General features: G+C 37.5%; 1 protein-coding gene across 2 annotated transcripts in view; it reads right to left on the bottom strand.

Moving 5' to 3' along the window:
- ATP9A (ATPase phospholipid transporting 9A (putative)) overlaps nucleotides 1–26,896 on the bottom strand; it is an 86,275-nt gene extending 59,379 nt beyond the window's left edge. The window contains exons 1-3 of one of the 2 annotated variants that reach the window (XM_039332250.1): nucleotides 26,538–26,896; nucleotides 4,043–4,187; nucleotides 2,535–2,648 (exon numbers count right to left, since the gene is read on the bottom strand). In XM_039332250.1, the coding sequence (XP_039188184.1) occupies nucleotides 2,535–2,648; nucleotides 4,043–4,187; nucleotides 26,538–26,605 (327 nt within the window). In that variant the 5' untranslated portion in view covers nucleotides 26,606–26,896. The remainder of the gene's footprint in view (nucleotides 1–2,534; nucleotides 2,649–4,042; nucleotides 4,188–26,537) is intronic. The other variant, XM_039332249.1, reaches the window with a different exon arrangement.
- Nucleotides 26,897–27,276: the final 380 nt, after the last annotated feature.

The raw sequence follows: 27,276 nt of genomic DNA, 5'->3' as shown, positions 1-27,276 counted from the left end.
ATAAAGCAAGCCCAAAGGAATTCAGGGTTATTAAGTTTTATTTGAAAGAATGGTAATATCTTTTGGAGAAATAAAACAACCCTTTTTACTTTTATCTAACTCAAATCCTGTATTTTATTTATTGTATTTTTAGAGAGTATTGTATTGTATATGCCATGGTGGCCAAGTGGTTAGCATGCAGTACTGCTGGCTAATTCACTGCTCAAGGTTGACTCTGCCTTCCATCCTTCTGAGGTCGGTAAAATAAGGACCCAGATTGTTGGGGGCAATACACTGACTCTGTAAACCTCTTAGAGATGGCTGTAAAGCACTGTGAAGCGGTTTACAAGTTTAAGTGCTATTGCTATTTAATTCACTCAAGTTTCTCCTCCCCAAATCTGATTTTAGCCCTATTGGAATCTACTTTGGATCTACTTTGGGAGGATGGGGAAAATCTGGTGTTCCATTTGCTATTTTAAAGTAAAAAATAGCAGCCTTGAATTATCCAATCATATCATCACAAGCCCTGATTTGCAGTAATGTTGTTCCCTCAGTTAAAAATAAACCCGGATAAATACTTACTGAAATACCTGACAGCAAGTCCCAATAATATGAGCCTTTCTTCTTAGTAGATAAATAGCATTCAATTATCATACTATTTTACTCCCATTATGATATCATTTTAATTTGGTGCTTACAACATATATTAATTATTACTCTAAAATACTACCTCAAAATCCAGTTTATAAGATTTATGTGTACTATACAGGAAAAAAATATCTGTCCGTTTAAAGATTGGAGTCCCAAATAATCATTAAAACTGTCCCATTTATTCTGCCTCACTGATTCCTCTCAAATTGTTATTTGACTCCAAAACGGCTGTTTCAGCAGTCTACAACGAACAAAAAGTCTATTATTTATAACTCTGGCAGCTCACATTCTGAATTTTAATGGTTCGTGTGATCTGAACAAATTACAATGAGCTAATGTTTGAAGCAAGCCTTGTTTAAAAAAAAGTATAAACTAATTTCTAAAGCTCCCTACAACAAACACTATACAGTAGTGCAGCCAGATGTGTATTTCATACCATATAAAATGAAAGCATATTAAGAATGCAAGAGGGTAATTAAAAGAGGGGAAAGTTTCTAGTTCTCAGGCTACATTACAAAGTGGCTTGCTTTGTTAAATTCTGAATTTAAGCCTAGCCATTGAAGATAGCTATTTCTCAATACTTTTTTTCTTTTCAGAGCAAACAAAGGCTTAATCAGAATAACTACAACTGGGAATGGGGAGAAGAGAAGGGCAAATTTAACCTATTCCTCTCTGTTGCTTTCTACATCTGAAATCCCACACCAACCCTACAGTTGTTTTTGCCCATGAAAATAAATATAGATCTAATTTGGGAGGAAGGGAAAATTTGGTGTTCCATTTGCTATCTTAAAGTAAAAAATATTATCCAATCACACTATAAGCCCTGATTTGCTAAATTGTTGTTTGTTGTGAGAGGTGTAATTGAAAGAAATTAAAATCCCTAAAGGTATACTAAATCACAGCTGCCCAACTAATAATCTTGTGTGGCTTCTGGAAATCTCTAAAAAGTATTAGCCATTATAATTCTTAATGTGACAGAATCTGTTAAACACATAATTGGACTTTTATTATTTATCATTTTATTAACTTTATTACATTTTTGGTGTTCTCCTACTTTTAATCCAACTCTTCTAATCATACTTTTCTTCTGACAATTAGTTGAGCCAATAAGAAAACACATCTAAACCATATTTGAATTACTGCAACATATATTTAAATCAAGTGAAATGAAATTTAGCTTTACTTCTGCCCCCACCAACTTTGTCTTTGGGAACACACATTGTTCAAAACCCAAGTGTAGCTGCTGATGCAAAAAAACCAAACAAAAAAAAAAAACAACACCATAGCACTTCCTTGTATTAAACAAACAATTAAACCATCTGGTTTGTTAGACACAGACTGCTGGTGAGAAGAACAAGCAAAACCAGTTGGAATTATGCAGGTCAGCATGTTCCTCCTTAACTTCCAAATTGGTCAATATATAGTTTATATAGTTTAACCTTTGGAAGGATCTAGAAAAATAAAAACAAACAAACCAAAAGACTATCTACTTTGTGAGTATTTGTTCAGCGTTTAGTCAATTGCTCCAAAGACAATTACAAAAATGCTTCCATGACAACTTATTTTTTAAGATAGTTAACCCAGGAGAATCTCTTTAACTGAACTCTTGGAATGATTGAGTGATGGGATAAATTACTCCCCTGGATCAAGTGTCTGCCTGTATATTTCATTTTCCTGTACCACTCAAGGTTTTATTTCCAAATGGTGAACCTTTATTAAATCAATTTAAAAAGTTAGACCATCTACAATTCCCAAAGACATAAAGGGCAGGCTTCATAAAACAAGCTAACAAAAACCATTTTAAATTTCAGCATTACTTGGATCTCAGAGATAAGGTTAACAAAGGACATCTTGTATTCAAACACTGAAACTTTTCTTGGATAAATAAACCTGATATTACCTACCAGTGGAACCCAATACGTGTAAAGTGCACCAAGCCTCATTTCAGGAACAAATTGAGAACAGGCAAGAAATAAAAAGTAGAGATTGAAGAAATATTTGAATTGGTTGAACAGGACCTAGAAGCAGAGGGGGGAGAAGATCAGGTAAGTGACAAGGAAATATTGGAAGGATCTCATCCAGCATTAAGAGTAGCAATCCATAAAAACATGTTAATCTGAGAAGATTCTAAAAAGGAAAAAAGTTAGACAGTAAAACTTTACTGATGTATAAAAATACACACACACACCAAATACTTTCATCCAGACAGAATACAGGTAGTCCTCAATTTATAGCCACAATTGGAACCAAAATTTCCGTTGTTAAGCAAAGTAGTTAAGTAACTTGTGTCTGATTTTATGACCTTTTTTGCCACAGATGTTAACAACTGCAGTTGTTAAGTGAATCATGCAGTTAAGTGAATCAGACTTTTGCTAGTTGGAAACCAGCTGGAAAGATAGCAAATGGTGATCATGTGACCTGGGGGGGGCTGCAATTGACATAAATATATGCCAGGTGCCAAATGCCTGAATTTGAATCATGTGACCATGGGGGGTAGTGCAATGGTCAGAACTGCAAAGACTGGCTATAAATCACTTTATTAAGTGCTTCTGTAAATTTCAACACTCACTAAATGGGGGTTTTCAAACTTGGCCCTTTTATGACTTGTGGACTTCAACTCCCAGAATTCTGGGAGTTGAAATCCACAAGTCATAAAAAGGCCAAGTTTGGAGACCCCTGCATTAAATGAATGTTTATAAGTCAAAGACTGCCTGTAGCAGTTTGATTCATTCCAGTAATCTTTAATCCTCATTCTAAATGTACTTTTGCACTACTACTGGGAAGACACATTAGATGAGAGTTAATTTACTTTAGAAATTTATTCCAAATTAGGTGATTTAAGACAACTGCTCACTGGGTGAGGCATCCTTGCCTTCATTTAGCAGGATTTAATCCTGAGGAAAATCTCACGAGGGAACTCTTGTCATAAAACTTTTGCAGTGATGGTGCTATTATAATAATTGGGGATGGGGGAATTCCTGTTCATAAGAAATAACTGAATAATTCCTCTCCTGAAAAAAATGGAAGATTCTTTAAAAAAGAAACCACTTCTGTTTTGATTTGTTGGATATCCTACACCAGGGGTGTCAAATTGCCAGCCCATGGGCCGGATGCATCATAGCAAAACTGTGCCCACCCTATTGCTGGCAATGGCAAAAAAGTCACGATATGTTGCGACACGTCATGTGACATTGTGATTTTGACACCCGTCCTACACAAAAACATCCGGGGGGGGGAATGAGATCACATAGTTCATGACATCGTCACGCAAATAGCATGATTACCTGATTTGCATCAGAGGTGTCATGTGACTGGTGCCAATGACTTAATCATGTCAATTTGCACAAAACCATGCCACACATGCTGTTCTGATTTGTTGTAAATTCTAAGCAATGCCTAGGATCATACTTACTCCTGGTAGAAAAGTAAAGAAGTTGTACTTCTGGTTGTTGACGACATTGCGTGGATATCTCTGATCCCTTTTTTCTGGATGGCCAAGCCAGACGGTTCGAGGCCTGGGGTCTCTTCTTCCACAACATCTTAGGCATTCACAGCATCTACAGAAAAAACAGAATTTGAAACTTTGTTACCTCAAGAAAAGCAAAATAATGCCAGCTTGTTCAACCAAAGGTTGCACTTTTCCTCCATTGTTCCTGGCAAAACAATAAGCCAGGATTCCAGAGGCAAGCATAAGAACAAATGACAATTAAGCTAGGCTTTTAAAACCAACAACAAACAGTGGTTTCAAAGTGTAATTTGGGATTGCCTTCCCTAATCATATTTTTCTCTTTTAGTTCTCAGAACAAATAGTTTCTCTACTTTGATGTGCCGTATTGTATATTAGCTGACCAGAAGAAGAAAATTCACCAAGGCAGGTACCTATCATCCCATCCCCCACCATCACAACTGATGAAGCTTCTTGGATGAGAAACGAAACATTATCTTCTCCTTCCTCAAAGAAAAAAAACAGTCCAGTTGCCTTTTGAAAAAGCACCTTTGAAACAACTATGACCTAGATGACTGAAAATCTCCAAAGAATTTTCAACCAAGGCAGGGTTTTTTAAAGCTCCTTAGCACTGAGATAGAACAAATGAAATCTGCGTAATTTTTAGATACATTTTTTAAAGCAGAGAACTCAAACTCCAATTGTCACAAGGGATACATGAGCTGACACACTGGAGCCTTTTCATAAATTGTTTGGAAGATCTTGAGTGAGTCAGAAATGAGTATCACATTGTGCCATTAATGTACTGAATCAATGCATGGGTGACTGTGAATAGTGCTTTCAGGTCCAGGAAGGGATGCAATTGTTACACAAAATCAAATTGTGCAAAACCCTCCTGGTCATAACTACCACCTGCTTTTTAATCAGTTCCTATGAGTCCAGGAGGACTCCCCCAAAGTGTGCACTGGTCTCAAATGGGGAAGTGCAAACCCATCAGGACCAAAGGTGAAAATGCCTCAGACCTCAGAGGCTCAAATAACCATAGCAATAGAATCTTGTCAGGACTGAGTCTGAATGTGTTCCTTACTATCCAGACCACATAGCCTCCAGATACTAGGTTATTATATTTATCACTTCACTTCTAGGGCACTAGATTTCTGAAACTTTTTGTTCTATTTTTATTTATAAAATGTTAATATTCTTTTCAGTGTTTAAAACAGCCTGAAGAGAGATTTTGAAACGCCTCTTCATTAAAAATTGAGCAAAACAATTGAGCTCAGAATTTTCACAGTTCTTGATTGAACATTTCAAGGAAAAATGCAACAAAAAAATGGATTTCTTGAATGAAATGTATTGTAATGTTTGTACAACATCCTGACACACCAAATAGCTAAATACATTTTAGCCCTTTTTATTGTGCAAAATGAACCTGAGTGCTTTTGGTTTAATGTCATATGAACCCAGAGAGTTGTGTTTATTGAGTAAACAACACTTTGGTTAACCATGAGTAAGCAATTATATATAGGTTGTCTAGTTCATACAATCATGGCAGCAGCTTTAACACTATGATCTGGTTCACATGTCAATCTAAGCCTATTGTAATCAAGTAAGTAAGTAGTCACTAGATTCAAAGTTAGCAAAAAACCACAATTTACAAACTATAAAATCTGGGAGGGAACAAGACACTTAGCCATGTATAAGATTTATTTGGATTTAGTTATGCATGTTTGAATGTATTACATGCATGCCTTGAAGCTCCTATGATGACTTTTCACTTTGTCATGGCTGTTTAATGGTTCTTTATTAGAAATGTAAAAAAAAAAAAATACTCTGGAAGAAAGCATTCCAAACCCATTCTATTCTGCCAAATAAATAAATAAATAAACACTGATTCCATGAGGCCACCAGTAACTAAGATCTATTACCTTTTTAATATTTCAGCTTTTAATTTATTCAATTTAGAGCTGGCCCCTCTCGTTCTATGTTTAAATATCTAGCTACTGTTTTTAGCAAAGAAGGTGCAGATATACTTGTCAGACAAATATGTTAAAGAGGCACAAATACACTACAGTCTCCAAGACCCTCCCAGTTTCTCCAGCCCTTGGAATTCCCTCTTAACTTCACCACTGAATTTCAATTCAAACTGAAGAGTTGAACTTGTTTAGTATTTAGATGGGAAATCCCAAAGCAGCTAATGTAGTTAGGCTAGAAATTGAAAAACATATTTGAAGAAGGTGGTAGAAGTCCTCTCAGTGGCTTGTTTCTTCCTGAAAGACTCTTTACAAAATGTAAGGCAGAGAATGTATTAAAAACTTAAGTGTGTGCTTAAAATAGGCTTAATTTTATTTTTAAGAGGGAGAAAGTAATTTGCTCTCCTCCACCAATAAGAGATTTTTGTTTTGTTTTTTTTAAAAAAAGAACCCTGGTACAGTTTTGGATGAACAGCCTACTGACAGAAACCATCAGTTTCAACCAAAGAACATTAAGGAAAGCCTATCACATGAAAGCTCCAAAAGGACAAAGCAAAAAACACTTACTCCATGTTCTATCTATTTGTTTATGGAAAGTTGGGGGAATGAAAGGAAGTACACTTGAAGAAAGTACACTCCAGTGACAATGCTTCCTCAAAGGCGTATAGATCTTTATTTGCCAATAAAGAGATTACTGGCTTGACTAAACATTGCTTACAAATAAATATCTTATTCCAATTTTTTATTTACAAACTCTGGATGCATCATGTCCTGATAATAAGAAAACACAAAGAATTCAAGGATATAGGTAGTCATCGACTTATGACCACAATTGAGCCCAGCATTTTGGGGGGCACAATTGAGCCCAAAATTGAGCGAAACATTTGTTAAATGAATTTTGCCCCATTTTACCTTTCTTGCCTAAGTTGTTAAGTGAATCCCTGCAGTTGTTAAGTTAGTAACGTGATTGTTAAGTCAATTTGACTTCCCCATTGACTTTGCTTTTGTAAGAAGGTGACAAAAAGTGATCACACAACCCTGGGACACTGCAACCATCATAAATACATGCCAGTTGCCAAGTGTCCAAGTTTTGATCATGTGACTTTGGAAATTCTGCAATGGTCATAAGTGTGAAAAATGGTCATAAGTCACTGTCATAAATATGAGTCAGTTGCCAAGCATCCGAGCTTTGATCACATGACCATGGCGATGCTGCAATAGTCATAAGTTTGAAAAATGGTATAAAGTCACTTTTTTCAGTACCTTGTAATTTTGAATGGTCACTAAATGAACTATTGTAAATCAAGGACTACCTGTACTGAGTAAATGTATCACAGAACTGCATTTCTGGAATCTTTCCATATAGGTGGTCGTTGTTTAATGATCACTCATTCAGCGACTGTGTGAATTTACAACAGCGCAGAATGAGTGACAATTATAACATGACCTTGTGCAGGGATAGGCAACTCCATGGGTTATAAAAGAGCCAAGGTTGCCTACCCCTGATCTTGTGCTTACAACTGTTGCAGTTTCCTATGATTACCTGCTCATGATGTGGATTTTCTCTGCCTATTGGAAACTTAATGGGGAAGCCAGCAAGAAGTTGGAAACTGCATTCACATGAGGTCCTTGCTTAACAACAGCAACTGGGACTACCACAACTGCTGTTGCTAAGCGGTAGGGTTACATGGTTTTTCAACTGTGTTGCTTAACAACATTTTCCTATCCCAATTAATACAAATGAGGACTACCTGTAGTTTTAAAATGTCTTTATTAGTACACATGCAGATTTCCTCCCTTATTATGCCAAAGGAAAAAAATAATTTCCCTAGTACAATTCTGGAAACTTGCCTATTATCTGCTCTTATCCATTGCTTATTAGTCTCCAAGCTAAACTCTAATCCTCATTCCCAGGATAAGATCCAAGCCAATTATAAAGTTACTGGATGGAGGATAACTAGCTACTTATTTCTCCTCTTAAAATCTTTGGACTCTACCTGGCTAGAGATGCCAGAAAAAGCCAGTAAGAGTTTAGCTAGCCTAAATTTCAATACTATAACCTCTCATTGTGTATTTTGAAGCTGGTGCCTTAGACTTTGTTTACCTCCAGATTTGAGTCCTAGGCAGATTAGATGAAAGTAAATCTACTGAAGTTGGGAATGCACAAATTTGTGCTTTATGCATTTATTTCCATTAATTAATTCATTTCCTAAGTTTTTGCCCAACAGGATAATTAAATAAGTTACTAGCACAAGGAGAAATAAATAAAAAACAACATAAATTGAAATGGTACATAAATAGAAAAAAACCTCACATGCTTCATGTTCCTATTAGAATGACCAACTTTTCATTTTGCCTTTGCAGCTATGCATTTAACAAAGCTATCTGCAAACATAAGGAATTCAAATTAATCTCCATACTGTGAAAACATTTTTTTCCTTCTGATTTCAAGCTGTTGATTTGTTAGTGCCTCTGTGCTGCATTCTGTGACTTTCACACTTGCCTGTTACTTTTCTGGCCAGTGATTTTTTCCTAGTGCCTAAAGCTATCTTTTCTCTTGCTGATTGAGGGAAAATTGTGAAATTGTATATTTGTTCTCTTATTGCATGCTGTGACTTCTGCAGTGCTGACAACTGCTGCTTTTCAAATCTAGGAGTTTTACAATCTCATACATTTTTTTCAACAAGACACATAGCTTGGTTCCACTTTTATTTTTAATAATATTTTTTCTTACATAGTACACAAAGGATATTGCAACAAAAGAGCAAAGTACGCTGCTTCATAAACACATTTTTGAGTGTCTCATATATATCTGGGTGAGTCAGCTGTTAAAAATCACATAGGAATTTCAAAGCAAGAATATCTTACATAAACAGTTTGTTCTAAATTATAAGGATTGGTACACTATCCTGCACAGAATCCCAGATTGTCCTTGAAGCATCCTTCCTCGCTCCTTATTTTTCTGAGGAAGAATTCTCTGTAATTCAAAATTCTGCATGATAATCTATCAACATAAATTGGATTAAGATGAACTGGGAGTGAACTCCGTTTGCTTTATGTCAAAGAAATTCTATTGATATTTTTTTTTCTATTAAATTTCTTCTGAATTTTCTTCCCATAAACTAACATACTTGAACCACTCTGGTATTTACTCAAATTGTTTGAAGGCAATGATTCAAAGAGTTTCATAATGAATAATAGAGTTGCTATACAGTAACTATGGCTCCCATTTTAGTTCATTGTTTATTTGACTATAATGTTTATAGAAGGGTATAATTCCAAAGGAATGAAAAAGTGAGTGGTTGTACTTTGTTGCTCTGCTTTTACTCATAAAAGCTTTAGAAGCCAACCTTCAAACCATACTTTGAAAATTTAACAGTGAATATTCTTCAACACAGCTTCAATACCAATCTCATTTAGGATGGGGTGGATTAATCTATGAGTGAGTGGTCCACTTATTATTTATGGAAATTTTTAATTGTGTGAATTTAAGATTCACACAAACACTTTTCTTAATAGTAAATGTAAAGTACTATAGAACTTTATAATTCTAAATTAACAGGTTCAGTTAATTAAATATTGTATCATAATTTACCATGACTTTTTTCATGCTTTAGGGTAAAATGAACAAGTAATACAAATCTTAGGCACACACAGATTCCAAAATTCTTGGTTGATCCACAGATTTCTTCCAAGAATCAGAGGAGATAACAATTATGTATTTGTATGTATGTTATATTAAATAAATATTTATTTAATAGTGTGTGTGTTTGTGTGTGTGTGTGTGTGTGTGAATGCACCAGAGTGTGTGAACCATATTGCTGAACCATCAGTTAAAATGGTGATGAGTAACTTTATGATTGATCCTTGCATTTATGACCTTCACAAGTCTGTAAAACAAAGGAGAGCTGAAGTAAGATTGTAAGCACAGCCATGGTTTCATTTAGCGACCACTTTGGAGTTGCCAGTCCCAATTATGGTTGTTAAACGAGGACAGCCTGTTCTCATTTTAGCTATGTTTCATTTTCTTTTTGTTATTTCTTGTCTTTACTTTCTTTGGCTTACTATTCTTCAGTTTCTGCACTCAGTATTAACTTGCCCTAAAAAAACATGGCGGGATGGGTAATTTTAATAAAGAGCACTTGAAAGAAACAAGTGTAAAGATCTATATCTATATCTATCTGCTGAAAGCAAAAAATGAACAAAGCCCTCATGTATAGAGGCTCCCACTCACCAATTAAATATTCTCCACTAAACTTTTAACATTTACTCAATACTAAAGTTGGTACTTAAATATCTTAATACTTAAAAGAAAAATGATTTCTCCTTAAGGAATTATTTAACACTCAACTGTAAATTTTTTTTCCATGAAATTGCAAACTGCAGAATAGGAAATTGGATGGGAAGTAGCAATCAGCCAGCAAGGTAGTTTTGTTCTTGTTTTCTGTTTTAAATTAAATATCACATTTTTTGCTTTCTACTTCATCGCTTGCAAATAAGTGTAAAAGGAATCTTATCTCGTTAAAAAAAAATCTAAAAATTTCTCCCTTTCCCCCAGAGAAGCAGCAGCTGTAAAAAATGTACTGGGTTATAGGGAATGAGCTAGGAATATTAGCTTAGTTTAAATAAGAAATATTTCACCCAGTAGCAGAAAGATTGACTTACACAAGAGGCATTTTTAGACATCCTGCTGAGAACAAATCCAACATGATTTCCATGTAAGGTCAATACTTTCTAAACTAAATATTTTAACAGGAAATAGTCAATGAAAGGCAAGAGATTAAATACTGATGTTTCCCTCTTCCATATCCCAGTTGTAATATTTGTATATGGGATAAACCAGTGGACTTTAATTTTCAATTTAAAAAAAAAACATAAGGCTGCCTCAGGCAGTGATAAAAGAGGAAAGAAGACGTCAAAAGGATGGCAGAAGGATGCTGCCTTTAGAACAGAGACAATGAATCTGTAGTGTTGGTGCATCTGATCCACAGGTCTGATGAAGGGAAAGAGAGAGACTGCCCCAAAGTCATCCAGCAGGCTCTTTGCTTAAAATGGGACTAGAACTCACAGTCTGTTGGTTTCTATCCTGTTTCCTTAACCACTGTACCAAACTGGCTGTCTAATCCTAAAGCTGAATTTATAACAAAGGAAAGAATTACAACACCCCTGACAGGAGGATATTCAGCCACTAACAAACACAGAGAATGTATCAATTTTTATAGCTGAATATTCTGTCCTTGAGCATGACTTTTGTGTGATAGTTCTAACACTTAATGCTACCTTTTGGAAAATCTTAAAACTCATGACAAGATTCAAATACTGGTTCATTGTCCTCCTCCTTTCCATTAATCTACATTCTCCATCTGAGGAATTAATGGAAGATCAATAACTTCAGCAGTAATGTTAGAATAGAACAGTGGTGGCGAACCTATGGCATGGGTGCCAGAGGCGGTACTCAGAGCCCTCTCTGTGGGCACGTGTGCCATCACCCCAGTCCTAGGCCTTCAGCTGGATTTTATAAAACCTTTTCACTTTAGGCCTCCGCTGCCATGTACAAAAAAAAAAAAAAAAGATTCAATCAATCAGTCAATTTCAACTTCTCGTGGGGAAAAAAAGATCTTGCAAAGTTGGAATTGATTGATTGAACTTTTTAGTCCCACCCAGTCTGCCGTTACCACCGCAGCCATGCCCACCCAATGGGCCAAACCCACCCGGCACCCAACGATGCATAAGTGGGTTTTGGGTTGCAGTTTGGGCACTCGGTCTCTAAAAGGTTCGCCATCATTGGAATAGAACTTCTGCTCTGACAATAAATGTGCTGTTTGCATGCATTTTTTGTTTCATCTGTGCTTAACAAAGATGACTCTATTGTTAAAATAGCTACAAACGATATTCATTAAGCGAGCACTAAAGTTTCCCAGAATTTCAAGAAGATCCCAGAGGAATTAATCCAACTCATCAGGATTCTAGATTTTTAAATATGATTAGTAACACAGTTCAAAGAGGTTGGGCTCCTGTTAAGAGCTCCCTGAATCTACTAATCTTTTTCACCAGTAAAACTTGCCACCAGATAATGATGTGGAAGGGGTGTACTAAATACCACTGACAGCTTGCACTGTCAAGTAAGTGTTTACAATGAGAGGAGAAAAAACAGAAGACAATGACAAGACTGAAAGAGGTACTTGGAGAGAAGGTCAATAGATTGAAGGAGAGGAACATTTCATAGTACCTGTTGCAACAATAAATCTTAATTCTCCACCCACTTAAACCCATATTCAGGAACCTGCGTCTTGACAGAAATCTTATAAACAGGTCACTGTTAGTTTCTTTATGCAGACGAGAAGAAAGACGATACTAGTTTATGAATATGTAGATCTGCCTACTACATAGGCGGCAAGGACTATGTGTAGGTCTCTGCTTCCAGTTTTAAATTCTAGGTCACAGGTCGGCAACCCACGGCTCTGGAGCTGCATGTGGCTCTTTGAGCCTTCTGCTGCGGCTCCCAGCCTCCTCCGCCATTTGCAGAGACAGAGACCGAGAGAGGCACTTGCGCTTCCCTTCTCTCTCCCCCTCCTCTCTCTCTCTGAGTGGGGGAAGACCACTGGCAAACCAAGGGCAGGAGAGAACCAGCCCAATAAGAATGTGTGTCAGCTTGTTGGAGAACAGCGTGAAGCCAGCTTCCCAGGTGAGCAGAAGATCGGGGAGAGGGGGAGAGAGGGGGAGGGAGAGAGAGAGGGAGGGAGACAAAGAGAGGGAGAGAGGGGAGAGGGAGGGAGGGAGAGAGAGAGAGAGAGAGAAAGAACTCATGCACTGCAGCCTCTATTTCTTTTTAATTAAACTCTTCAATCAAGCTCCCCCCCCCCCGTCGCGCGCATGCAAGTTTTGCGGCTCCCAGTGTTTTCTTTTCTCTGGGAAACAGGTCCAAGTGGCTCTTTAAGTGTTTAAGGTTGCCAACCCGTTCTAGGCCTTCTCCTCTTGCTTTTCCATGTCAATGGATATTTGACTATTGTCTTCCTCATCTTGAGAGGCTCCAATATCTGTTTACATAGGGTTTTCTCTAGTCTGAGAACTCATTTCTCATTTTACCAGCTTTACTCCTAAAATCTATCTTTCTTTCTTTCTTTCTTTCTTTCTTTCTTTCTTTCTTTCTTTCTTTCTTTCTTTCTTAAATATATTAGCCACCCATCTTACCACAGGGTAAAAAATAAAAATTGTATACACTAAAAACATAAATAAGTTAATGCAAAGCCAAACACTACAGTCCAATTAAAGATGGATTTAGCTCCATTATTGTGTTTTGAAACAAAAATGAGCAATATAGGCCACTGAGCCCAACTTTCTATTCAGTCAGTGCAGGAATCAGATATTTAAGGACAGGTATCCCATCCTGCTTCTCTCATCTTTTCTTGAGGCTAAACGCAATTATTTTCATCTATCCAGTTTGTGGTCATCCTTGTGGCCCTTCCTTGAACTTGAAATGAACTCAAGAAGAGATCTGGTTACTTTTCATTATTTGGAAACTATTCTTCTACTGATGTGACTGAATGTTATGTGCTTGTGTCTGCCACTGTTCTCATGGCAGAATCATATTCACCTATTGATCAGTTTGAAATTCCTTATCACACCCTTCCAGGCCACCATAAAGCCTAACTCTTCAGTTAAGGGAAAATCAGAGAAATTCCTCCCAAATAAGCTTCAATGTTCATCATGGGCAGAAAATGCTGAATGCACAATTACACAGTAGCAATTAATTCTTGCTCAACTGTGTTCTTTTAACATGATACATTTTAATATGATAGAAGCAATAATGGATAGTACAAGTTTAAAGGATAACTAATCTGTATGTTTCTGGAATTATTAGTGCCCAAACAACATGGAGTAGTACCTGCCTACCGGAATAGCATTTCCTCAGAGATTCAGATGGCTCTAACACTACTTATCTTCAAGCATACCCTAAAAACCCTAACCCTAACCCTAAAAACCCAGTTTCCCCACCCCCAGATCTTAGATTAGGGCATTTGATGGTATTATGGGATATGGCATAACCACAGTGGCATAACCAGAGTAATGGGATAAAATATGTACTTACTGGAGAGGAGGAAGCTGAACCTTTCCACCATGTGCAGTGGCTCCAATAAGCCACCACAATCTTTTAAAAATCACACTTACTAAACAATTTTTATCCCCTCATCTCAACAGAAGATAATAAATGTTGCCAAGTGAGCCACCACATGGATGGCTGGAATAAAAACTAATATGGAGAACAAATTGCTGCTGTCCATAATTAGCTATGTCTTCTGATGGTGCATTCATATACAAATGTATTACCTACAGTTAACCACAAGCCACATCATGGACCTCTATGCTACCCTGATTTGTGGAGGAAAAAAACCTAAGCCACATCATACATTCTTGTATGTGAGGGTAGGACTGACAAACTGTCAACTTTCTTCTACCAATTGTTCAGCCTTTATTCCCAGGCTTGCTTACTTATCATTATCTGGAGATTTAAAAGTAATTCTTTGCAACCCTTGACAATAATCAAGTATTTGCATGATGATGTCATGATATTAAAATACCATCATAGCATGTACCAAACGCTTATGTCTTCAACTCTTCTCCTGCAGCAATTACTTTTTTTGAGGGGGGGGGGTACGAGAAACCTGCCACCACAGTGCCTTATATATAAGAAAGTCTCCATCATTTCTTGCCCAAGATTGGCAGTTCTGCATTAGTAGAACTTGCAATATCTGGGTTGCAAGATATTAATTCAGCATCATAGAAGAAACAAGGATGAATTGAAGGCGTTGAATGTTTAACCTCAAGAGGATAAAAAGCTACATGAAAGCTCTCTTCAATACTTAAAAGATTGTCATATGGTTGAGTTTGTGTTTTTACTTTTTACCTTTCCTTCTCTCTCTCTCCCAGGAAACATTTGCTGTTGGACAAATTGAACATTAAAAAAAATGAAGTACTCTTTTACCTTTCAAATGTGCTTAGCATTCTTAACAAAAACAGCAGTACATTAATAATGTGCTTTAAATATTTACATGCCAGGCTTCAAAACTCATAATGCAGCTTGCAACTGCTGAAAATACACACAAAAATACTGCCCCTTAGGCCAAAAAGATGTCTCATCTGGATACAAACAATACATCTAAGGCTGTTTGCTATTACTGTTATCTGCCTTGAGGATTTTAGGAAATGTCAGTAAACAACAGCCTTCTAAGAAACTAGTTGCTATTGTCACCTACTACCAACAAATCATGCTTAACTAGCCTGCTATGTCTGTTATAAGATCTCTAACACAAAGGACTTAAAGAGACAACAGGTTTTTCCTGTTATTTTTCATTTTAAAAGATCTTTTAATAGAAAATAGCAGTGCAGTACATGGTATTTGTTTAGTAAAATACAAAGTAACATAAAGGGGAAAAGAGGGAGGGGATAAAAGAGAAAAGTTAAAAAGTAACACACCCAAATAAAAAAACATAAAACATATACAAAAGGTGACCTCTGACTTTTTCCAGTGCAGAAAAAATTTAAAAATACAGCAAGCTCTAAGTTTGATAATATCAATATCTAAAAATGTTTAAAATACTAATAACTAGTATTTGAAAACACAATATTCAAATACTCTCATTTATTGTAATCTAACATATTAAAACCTATAATTATAAATTATAGCCATATATTTGACATTCCACAATCTTTCTCTAGTCAAATCAGATCTAATCCTCAAATCCCCAAATCAAAACTTCATTTTTTTTTCTTTATCTTGTAGAAAATCTAACAATGGTCTCCAAGCTCAAGAAATTGCAATATTCTGTTTGCAAGTATTAATAAGTTTAAACAACCTGTTCCATGTAGTTTTGTATAAATCAGACAAATTATACCAAAATGTTTTTTAAAAAAAGAAGTCAAGTCCATATCTTGATGGAACCTTTACTAAGATAGAAAATGGATAAAGAAATTTTAAGATGTGCATCTGCTGACAAAAAGAGAGATGATATGTCAGGGTAATTACATTTGTTGAAAGAAGTGAACATGGCTGTGTATAAGAGTATGCTTCAGTCCACTTTGTTATATGGAAGTGAGGGTTGGGTATGTCAGAAAAAAACATAAGAGTTGAATGAAAGTGAGAATTAACACATTATTAAATAAGAGATAGAATTTAGCAAGAAAAAATGGGTGTTCAATGAATGTGAATACATAAGTGAATGAACATCATAAAAGAAGTATATCAAGATGGATTGATAAAATAAAGAAACCTATATGAAAAAACAGTTAATTGGTAGAGAGGAAGGAGAAGATCAAGAAAGTTGTGGCAGTATGAAGATGACATTCTCAAAAAGAAGTAAGAAATTTTAGGAAAAAACCTGATATATAGAATTATTATATGAACATGGATGAAACAAGGATGGGTTACAAGAAATGGAGAGCTATAATGAATGGCACTGGCTGTATTTTCTTCTCTTTTCCTTATCCCATGCCTTCCTTATTCCATACTTTATTTTTTTGGTTTATTTTTATAGTTATTCCTCTTTTACGCTTAATACAACTTTGGATATTCTGAAAGGGAATAGTGTGATGGGTGTACGGTAGACCTACAAAAGAAGCACAGGTTTGAAATGGATTGTATTCAGCAGCCTGACTGCCAAATTACTCAATTTTGAAAACAGAACTCTAGAGGGGGAAGCAGATGATTAGGCTACTGAACTAGAAGAAATTCAACCCTTTGCTCAGTCAAAGCTGAAATTAAGTTAATGCATCTACCACGTTTTCTGTCCATCCTCAGTTTTAAAAAGGCAAGCTCATCACTTTTCTAGGCAAGAACCTTTCTGTTAGGAAGCTTTTCTTAACCCTCAATCATCAGGGAATATAATGGCTTTTTTGAGGGAATACAGGGGTCGGGGTGGGCATGTATCATGTGTCCCCCAGTGAGCTGATCATTGCACTGATGAAATATGACTGGCTAGATCCGGTTCTGGCATAAGGGAGCTTATTATGGAACATGGTCCCTCTTGGGTTGCATAGAAAATCTCCCCAATCTCTCTCTCCCCCCCCCCCGTCTTTTTCATTCAATCTGCCTGTTTCAAACAGATTGGATTGTTTGCTTTACTTCTAATAAAGTTACTAGTTTCCTTTACAGAGTTGTGTGGTTTTTTTTCCCTTACTTTTCATACACATTCCATCTCTCAATAGAAAAGATGCAATTTTGCACACAGGATGCTGAAATTATTTGTGCAATTAATGGTGCATTAAGGATTAAAAAAAAGAAAGTAAAGCATTATCAGCTCCAAAGTGAAATGGATATTAGTCAAAGTGAGTTTCACCTCAGTTAGGATAAACATTTCTTGAGCTGCAGCATCTCACATACTGTTCATAGAACAATTCATATTATTTTATTAACCACATGAAAAGCCTTAGAAAAGTGCCAATCAAAATGCACAGAAAGGTTTTAGTGTCATGCAATCTATAATGATTACAAGCATTACAATAATTTAAATAGGAGATCAATAATTTTATATAACAGTAACTAGGTCAGAGGTTCCCAAAAAGACAGAAAACTGGAGTACCGTCCACATTGTGATAACATTCATCCCTGCAGTGCCTAATATTCTCTCAAGCATGGAGGATAATCACCCCTGCAGAATAGTGGTTGTAGAATGGAGCATTATTCCCCAATGCTTCCCTTTGAAACAGAGTAACAGAATAATAGAGTTGGGGCAGGGGACCTTGGAAGTCTTCTAGTCCAACTCCCTGCTCAAGCAACAGTTCTTATACCATTCCAGACAAGTGGCTGTCCAGTCTCTTCTTAAAAATCTCCAGTGCTGGAACACCCACAACTTCTGAAGGCAAGTTGTTCCACTGGTGGATTGTTCTCATTGTTAGGAAATTTCTCCTTAGTTCTAGGCTGCTTTTCTCTTTGTTCAGTTTCCATCCATTGGTTCTTGTTTTCTGGTGCTTTGGAAAATAGGTTGGCCCCGCTCTTTTTTGTGGCAGCCCCTCAAATATTGGAACAGTGCTATCAGGTCACCCTATTTTTTTTCACTAGGCTAGACATACCCAATTCCTGCAACCATTCTTCATATGTTTTAGGATCAGAATCATTCCCGCAGCCCCCTATCCCCTAAGTGGCACTGGGAGGGCACTATGAAAGATATTTTTCATATTGTCCAGTAAACAACCATTTGTAACAACCTTACAAAAATAAGGAATAGATGGAAATTGTATCCCTGCCCAAAAATTGATCACATTTAAACTTATGTAAGTGGAAGAGAGTGACATAAAAAATTTAAATTGTGATTCACAAATAGAGCTTGAATTTAATAAGCAGCAGTCACCAGATTTTTTTCTCATAAGGACCTCTTACCTTTCTATAATAAAATGACCTTATCCACCTAGTCTAGTCTAAAGAAAAGAAGAAACAGGGGTGGCATGATAGCACTGTTCCAGTATTTGAGGGGCTGCCACAAAGAAAAGGTATCAAACTATTTTCCAAAGCACCAGAGGGCAGGACAAGAAACAATGGTTGGAACCTGACCAAAGAGAGAAGCAACCTGGAATTAAGGAGAAATTTCTTAACAGTGAGGACAATTAACCAGTGGAACAGCTTGCCTTCAGAACTTGTGGACAATCACTGGAAGTTTTTAAGAAAAGACTAGACAGTCACTTGTCCGAAATGGTATAGGCTCTCCTGCTTGAGCAGAAGACCTCCAAGGTCCCTTCCAGTTCTATTCTATTCTTTTCCCCATCTTTCCTGCTGGATTCTGTGCCTGATTAATTTGTCCAGTCTAGTCTGCCAAGAGATAACTAACAGGTGCCATGGTTGATAGCATCAAAAGCTGTTGAGAGAGATCTACTGAAGGAACACGAGCAGGAATGTTTTAGCCCTACTATGCCCTCTCAAGAGATCTTCCATCTTGGTAGATAGTGCCATAACCCACTCAAGTTAATTTGCCGCCACTCTCAATTATTTTGGTGGAGAATGATAAATAATCCTACCTTGTATATAGGAATGAAATATATAGTCAGAAACAGTTAAGACAAATTAAGAGACATCTCAGTGCTGGGATAGGAGAAGGCAAAACAACCCTGCCCGAGTCTCTTTGATATAAAAGAGGGCAGGAAGAGCCTCCAGCAGGCTTTCAAAATTTTGTTATTATACCCTACAAAAATAAAGTACCATTCATGGAACCCATGCATTGTCTATTTCTTGATATGGACTACCTCAAAGGGCAAGCACTACCATCTCCATCAACATATCTTTCTTGGCTAGTAGAAGCCAAAAGGGAGCTCCTTGCAGAAGCACTATTTGTGTAACACTTCCTTTGGCTAAAGTAAATTTTCAATATGAAACTAAATATGAACTGAATTCTTAGGGGCTAGGAAAAAAATAGGACTTAGTAGCACCAGCCCAAAGCCATATTTTTTTTCGAAATTAAATTAAATTAACTTCATAATAAACTTCAAAGATGAAACATGCTAAATGGATTTCATCCAAGATGCTCAAACCTTTCTCTGAGCTTCATGGAAAATCTTTAATTTTTAATAAAAATTCTGCACAAGATCTCATGTATCATAGCTGGAAGCAAAGCACACAGCAAAGGTCTCCATCAGACTACAAAGAAAAGGAAATTATGTACAATCACCCTAAAAATGTTCAAATTAATGCAATTACAGTACTTATTCTCACATAATCCTAATTTTATTCAACAGGCACACCTGTTTGGCTTAGTAATATTTACATGTATATCTCTAAGAAATGAAAATGTCTATCCAATAGACAGGAGACTCCCTACTCCTGTTTCTTTTATTCTATGAAGCAAAAGAATATAAAGCTTTCAGCCAAATTGTACTGAGCTTTTTTAGGTTCTCTGCAAATCCCTTTTAAGAGTCCTGTTCATTTCATTATGTAAATAAATCAGAGACTGAAGACAGATAAGGAATTGTTATTCCACAGGTTTCCCTAAGCATTCTTGAAAATTCTACATTGAACAAATATTATTATAGGAATATCTTGATGAAGATGGTTGTTTTTCTTTCAAAGATTACTGTTCCTAAAAATGTCCCCCCTTTGCTTTGTGTTTTATTTTAATAAGAAATAGATGCTTTTCCTTAAGTTTTTTGGGAACAGTAGCACATTGTTCTATTATTTTTTTCAGTTCTTGTTGTTCCAGTGATTAGGATTATTTCAAATACAATCTCATTAGCATGCAAAATTATCTCATGATGTAAATCAGTGGTTCTTAACCTGTGGGTCGGGACCCCATTTGGGGTCGAATGACCATTTCAGGGGGGTCGCCAAACAACGCAGTCCACCATTTTTCCCCCCTTTTCCTTAGCTGTGCTACTCCCTTTTATTCTATTGGCTTTTGAAAGCCAATAGAATAGACTCTCTTGAATAGAGTCTAATTCTATTGGCTTTCAAAAGCCAATAGGAATTGTCCAGGCTGTCTCTGCCCTGCTGAGCCCGCCAAAAGTCCCATTCTGCAAACGGTGCTGCACCAGTTGAGTAGTCCTCGACTTACGACCGGTTGAGTAGTCCTCGACTTACGACCGGTTGGGGGTCACGGCATTAAAAAGGTTGAGAACCACTGATGTAAATCAAACTACGAAATTGAAAAAAATATTCCAGAAAGCAAGAGCGAACCATTTCAGTACTGCTGTGATATTACACGGACATGTCCATTATGTCACCAAGAGTTGGACTTGATTTAAGGAAAACTTTCTTTTAATCTGAAATTAACCTGAAATTGAGGACAATTGCAGCATAGGTCTATTCTACTGAGTCTCACTGAGATTAAGATTATTTCCAGTATAACCAAGGAGTAGGAACAGATTGCATCTTTAATCAATCACATGTGGCAGTTAGTCAATGAATATGTTGATTAACCAATTAAGAGTGTAATCCCATACATTTATATGCAGAAGCAAAGCACTGAGTTCAGTGACAGTGCCTTGATAGCCAGATCCAGGACTGGAATTTACAATGTATAATTTGCATATACATGTTTATATAGTATGAAAAAAATATGTATTTAAATATTCATATCTTGATTTTTGAGGGGAAAAGCCTTCCTATTCCAATTTATATAGTTACTTCCTACATTTTCATGTTGCCTATAAACAATTAATGGCACTGTTTCTCTGTTTTTGGCTAAGATCAAGTATAGTATTGATAAACAATGATGGCATGTATAAAAGAAACAATAAAACTACAAAATGTATTTAAAAATATAAAATGAACTTATAATTAAAAATAAAGTAAAATAACCAAGACCCCTTCATCGATGTAAATCAGAACACTCAAGCACCAAACATATATTTCATTACATATTATATTAAAACCACAACACTGAAGACAGTTAAAAGACATTGAATTATGCCTAAAAATTAGCAAAACATGTTTCATCACTGAAAAGTTCTTGCATTTAGTAACTACTTGCCTTACCATTATCCCAAAGATGATCTTGAAGTCTAGGCAGGAAATAATTCTTCAAGTAATCTGATCTCAACCTTTTTAAGACTTTAAATACCACCATTTTGAGTTGGGTCAGGCTAATCTCATTGTCCTATTGAGGACTAGTTAAGTTCGGGCCTGTCTTCTAAAACAACCCAATATCTCATGTGTAAGATAATAAAAGGCAGCTTTACTTCGAATACCTTACATCCTGCAACACAGATGGGGTTAAATATCTGTAACACCATCAAACATCCACATCTGTCTAGCTCAGGTCCTTGGGAAGGACTCAACAGATAGACAAAATTGCCAAATCCAGTCTGAACATCAGCTGACTATGTGACAAACCACATACCAGTAAAAATAAGGTTATCATATGGTAGACAAATAGGAGAATTAGCATGTCTGAACTGATACTATCAAACTTGATAAGCAATGCTAGTGTAACCACTGATATTTTTCTTAAAATGAAAAGCATACACTTTCTCCATTCTACATATGACAAGGTTTTAGCAATTTATAATAGATGAATATATTAGAAAACACATTAGGAGAGCTGGATTCAGACCAACATTTTAGACTGGGATCAATACTTTTGAGATTGCTTGATGGAACAAGGAGGAGGAATGATCAAGCCATAAGTGGGAATTATACATTTATAGGTCAAAGATACTATAAATATTGTCTTATAAGAAGCCTTTCCTATCCTTCAAACACAGGTGGAGGTGCCTCCTCTAATGGTGTATGTGCCCTTTGTAATTACTCAAATTTAAAATTATTTTTTTTTAATTTAAATTTAAAAATTATTTTTACTAAGTATTAGAAATAACAACTGGCTTGGTTGTCTACTTTGATGCTTTTTCAGTTCATCAAAATGTTATCTAACTAATGCTGCTTACCAATCAGATGTTTTCATCTTTACTGGAAATAAAGTGGAATAATGAAAAGTTAAGCTGGTCTTCTGAAATCCAACTAGCTAACACAAAAAAATCCCCAGAGGCCAGGAAGGTAGACAGTTGAGAAAAAAATAATTCTACATTAATGTAGCAACCCAGTTCTGTGCTGTCAACAGCTCTTGATGGTTACAGGCAAGATCACTTCTGTAGCCCAGCTGGAACAACCAGACTCTGCAGCCTATAACTAACAGAGCATTGGAGCTAAGGTTACATTGATATAATTACTGCAAGCACTGCTAACAAGGCAAGATACACAACTGAGGTTGTGAAAACTCCAGTGGAAATTGTATAATCTTCAGAAAGAGAAGAACTGCAGCAACTGAGTGCTAATTGGCCTACACATTTCACAACCACGAGGTCTGCTTTTCATGTCAACAGACTCACCAGATGAATCCACTTCACTCAGTTATGTTATTTTCTAATGCTTGATATTATCATATCCCTAATAAAATATCCATCCTTGTGATCAGCTATTAGCTGTAATATGTTTGTTACACTTCAATGTGCTCTTTAGTCTTTTAGCTATTCAGGAAACTGCAGTGCCTGCTGGCTCCAATGGTTTATGAGTCAGCCTTTGAAGGGAAATCCCCAAGAAACTTTGCATCCTGGAGCAAAGGACAACAAGATGGCATTGACTACCATTCATCTCCTAAGGTAGCCAGATGGTCTTTCAACTGAACTCATTTCACTATTGGCCACACAACAGCATCTGTGAGAAAGAGATGCTTCTACAAGTAGGGGTGGGAGACAGGGACACAGGAAAGGCTACATAGCATATAGAACTTTGTTTTCCAGTAGAGCTTGTGGTCAGACAAGAAAACAAACAAATGGGTCATCAAATAAATCAGAGTTCTTAGTCAAGTCATGATGACTAAGTCCAAATTATGCTACTCTAGACTATTACGCAAGATCTAGCTCTTTGAAGGTAGATGCTGTGAAGGTAGAAAGAAAGAGAGGAGGCAAATGAAGAGGATGGACTCGGTTACAGTGGTGATGGATACATTGTTGGAAGGACAAGTTAGGGACAGACTATGATAGAGAAAATACAGATAGTCCTTGACTTACAACAGTTCATTTAGTGATCATTTCAAATTACAACAGTACTGAAAAAAGTGACTTATGACTGTTTTTCTCAGTTACCTTTGTAGCATCTCCATAATCATGTGATCAAAATTCAGATGCTTGGCAACTGGTGCATATTTATGACCGTTGCTGTGTCCCAAGATCATGTGATCACTTTCTGTGACCTTCTGACAAACAAAGTCAATGTGTAAGCCAGATTCACTTAACAAATGGGTTTCTAACTTACCAACTGCAGTGATTCACTTAACAACTGTGGCAAGAAAAGTCATAAAATGGGGCAAAACTCACTTAACAAATGTCTTACTTAACAACAGAAATTTTGGGCTCCATTGTAGTTGTAAGTTGAGGACTACCTGTATATCTAGTTGCAAAAAGTCAAAATTGACCTGATGGCACACAATTAATACATATCCAATAGAGCGTTATTTCCCACCCTTGTAACTTTCTGATGTGTAAACTTCAATTCCCAGAATTCCCTAGTTGATAGGGCCAATGCTAAGAATTATTGGAATTGAAAAACTACAGAAAGGTAGTTGCAAAGAGTGAGAAAGACTGTAATAAAGCATAAAAGCTCAGGGCAGCTTGGGAGTATCAGCCAAGATGATGTAGCTATTGTTCCTCCATAGTACTTGCTATTTGAAATGTTACCTTACTTAACTTGATCAGTGATATCTGTGATCTGATCTGCTAACCTGATCCTCCAGACATTGCTAATACAGGTCAAATCACTCCTCATCATTGGCTATGAGAACTGAAGTAAGAAGAATTGGAGTCCAATCACTACCAGATATAGCGGTGTTTATCTCTTTTAGATCAAAGTAGCTATAGCATTTATATATGTATGCATATATATGTACAATATATAAGAAATGACTCTTGTATTTCTGAATGGAGAGGGTAATCATTTCTCTCACAATGATTCGTTAAACTAAATTACATATTTCTTGTAGGGGCCACCCTTCATTTCTCACTCCTCATTCAGTAATGGTTATTTGAAGTGGGGCAGGGGAAGGTTTTAAGAATATATAAAGTTTGTTCGTGCCTCTCCAAAAATTAATAAAACAGGAATGTATTAATTTCTAATTTTACATTGCTTTGAACTTTATTTCAAAAAGATGTTCAGGAGGACAATGAAGCACAAATGAAGCAGCTGCATCTTTTTACATTTCTACCTCATTTATACATTCCGGCAATAGGCAATGCCAAACTACTTTTGTAAGCCAGCCAAAAAAAACATACAGGGATGATAAAATATCCACTATCAGGAGTTGTGCTTGATTTGAAAGAAATCTTACCTTTTGCATAGATTTGCCCTTTGCTTTTTGGACTGAATCTTGTTGATAATTTTTAAGTGTAAAAACTGAACAGCTTAGAACTTTCAACTCATAAATCGAAGTAAATTGTGCATTTAATACTCTCCTATAGATTTGAACATATATAACATACCTGTTTACTGTCAATGATTTATATCTTTTAATTCCATGCAAGAAGTGGTTACTTGGCTTTAAATACTTTATTCTCCATAAGGAGCAGAATAATTAATAGTTAATTAAATAGACATTTTTATGCATATGAAACCTGGTGTTCTAACATTTATAGATTGTAGGAAGCATTCAACATTCTGTTTTACATTTCACTCGCTATGTCTCTCTTTTCCTCATGATGCAATTAATGGTCTTATAAAATGTGCTTGACAACAAATGGTTCACATTGACTTAGAAACAAAAGAGGTGTCTCCCACCTCTTATTCTTGAAGCTCAGAGCTATAATGACTTGAAATTCAGGCTTGCTACACAAAGAAATCAGAGAAAGTGACTAGGAAAGAAACATCTATTTCATTTGCAGCTTCAAAAGGAATTTTAAAGGCACAAAATATCCAGTAGCTGTAGGTCAGGTGTTCCTGATGGACAATTATAATTTTATACAGTAAACCTTCTAGAAATCAGCCATTAAGGAAGACATTTCTGGGAGGAAAAAGCAAGCATTTTAATTGCTAAGATGGAACATGTTCAGCCTAATGCAGAATACCTCTGGGAGGATTATTCCAGAAGATACACTAGACTTTTACCAAGATTAAAGAGAACCAGCCCGAAGTTTATATGCTGAGCTGCCTAATAATGAAAAGGGGCAGAGCCTCCCACCCTAAATTCATATTTGGTGTAATTCTCTATTGCTTTCTCCTGGCTGTAGGGAGACTATCTATAAAGAGATGCCTCCTTCCTTTTTTCCCTTCCGAGCTTGGCTCCAGAAAAGGCCACTGCCGGCCGGAGCCGTCTCCTTCTCTCCCTTCCCTTCTTCGTCCAGGTTGCTGAGACTGGAATGGCAGTCTCTGCCTGGGCGTGCCACCTACAAATGGCGTCAGAATCAACCTGTCAGTTCCTGCTGCCCAGCCTTCCCCCCGACGCCCGTTCCGGCTCCGGGACCCGCACAACCCTTTCCCCGGTCTATTTCTCTTTCTAAGCCAACTGAGCTCTTCCCAACGCGAGGGAAACATTTCTGGCCACCGAGGCGGTACCGAAACGGGTGTTTACAACAGACAAGGGAAGAAGAAAGGTGGGGGAAAATGGTCCAGTCTCGGGCGAGGGGAAGGTGCCAGGAAAAGGAAGACGCTGTTCTGTAGAGCATTTAGGAATCGGCCACGGAAATATCCCTCCATTGTTGCAATTTGGCTAATTCGGAAACTCCGGAGTCGCCGTTTCTGCAGCCCAATCGGCAGGCCCTGCACAGAACAGCGGCATTTCTCCCTAAAGCAGTCCCAGAAGTAGCACCTCCGGGTGGAGCGGGCGAGCGAAAGAGCCGAGGCTGCCCTCTATTAGGGAATGGGAACCCAAACCGGGGCGGCGCGCCCACAGCCAAGGCTGAAGCTTGCTCCGGGAGCGGGTCTGCGTGGCGCGGAAAAGGCGAAGCTTGAATGGGGAAGGGGAGGCCCAGCCCCCGCCCTGGCAAGAACGTCGGAGGGAGGGAGGGAGGGAGGGAGGACGCCGACTTACCCGCCGTGGTGCTTGTTGTCCATCCGCTTCTTCTGCCTGACCGGCTGCAAGGGGATGTTATCGGTCATGACCGCGGCAGCCGTGCTGAGCGCAGGCAGGGGAGGAGCGCAAAGCAGGTTCGGCTTCTCGCCAGCTTCGCCTCGCCCGGCCCAGCCTCTCCCCGCTGTAAGGAGAGCGCGCCACTGCCTGCCGAAACCGGGCGAGCTGGAGGCTGGGCGGCGTCGCGCAGGTAACGTGGACTCTCACGCCGCTCACGGCGTCCCCTCCCCCGGAGCCCACCGAGCCGGGTGTGTGAAGTGGGCGAGGGCCATTTGCTGGTCATCTCCAAGCGATGGTGCCTTTCCTCATTGCTTGCGGAGAGTGACCCCTGGCCAGCTGCGTTTCTTGGCTATAATTTCTCCCTCCCTATACTATTTCAGACAAATGATTGTCCAGTCTCTTCTTAGAAAACCTCCAATGATGAAGCACCCATAACGTCTGAAGGCAAGCTGTTCCACTGGTTAATTGTCTTCACTGTTAGGAAGTTTCTTCTTAATTCCAGGTTGCTTCTCTCCTTGATTAATTTCCATCCATTGTTTCTTATCCTGCACTCTGGTGCTTTGGAAAATAAACTGACCCCCTCCTCTTTGTGGCAGCTTCTCAAATACTGGAATACTGCTATTATGTTCCCCTCTAGTCCTTCTTTTCACTCTGGGGTCATCATTCCTCCTTGCTAAATTCCTCTCTCGCCTTCTTTTTG

This window comes from Crotalus tigris, unplaced genomic scaffold (assembly GCF_016545835.1).
Source record: "Crotalus tigris isolate CLP2741 ecotype Arizona unplaced genomic scaffold, ASM1654583v1 scf7180000024458.850180, whole genome shotgun sequence".
NCBI lineage: Eukaryota > Metazoa > Chordata > Lepidosauria > Squamata > Viperidae > Crotalus > Crotalus tigris.
This window is presented reverse-complemented; position numbering and strand designations above follow the sequence as displayed.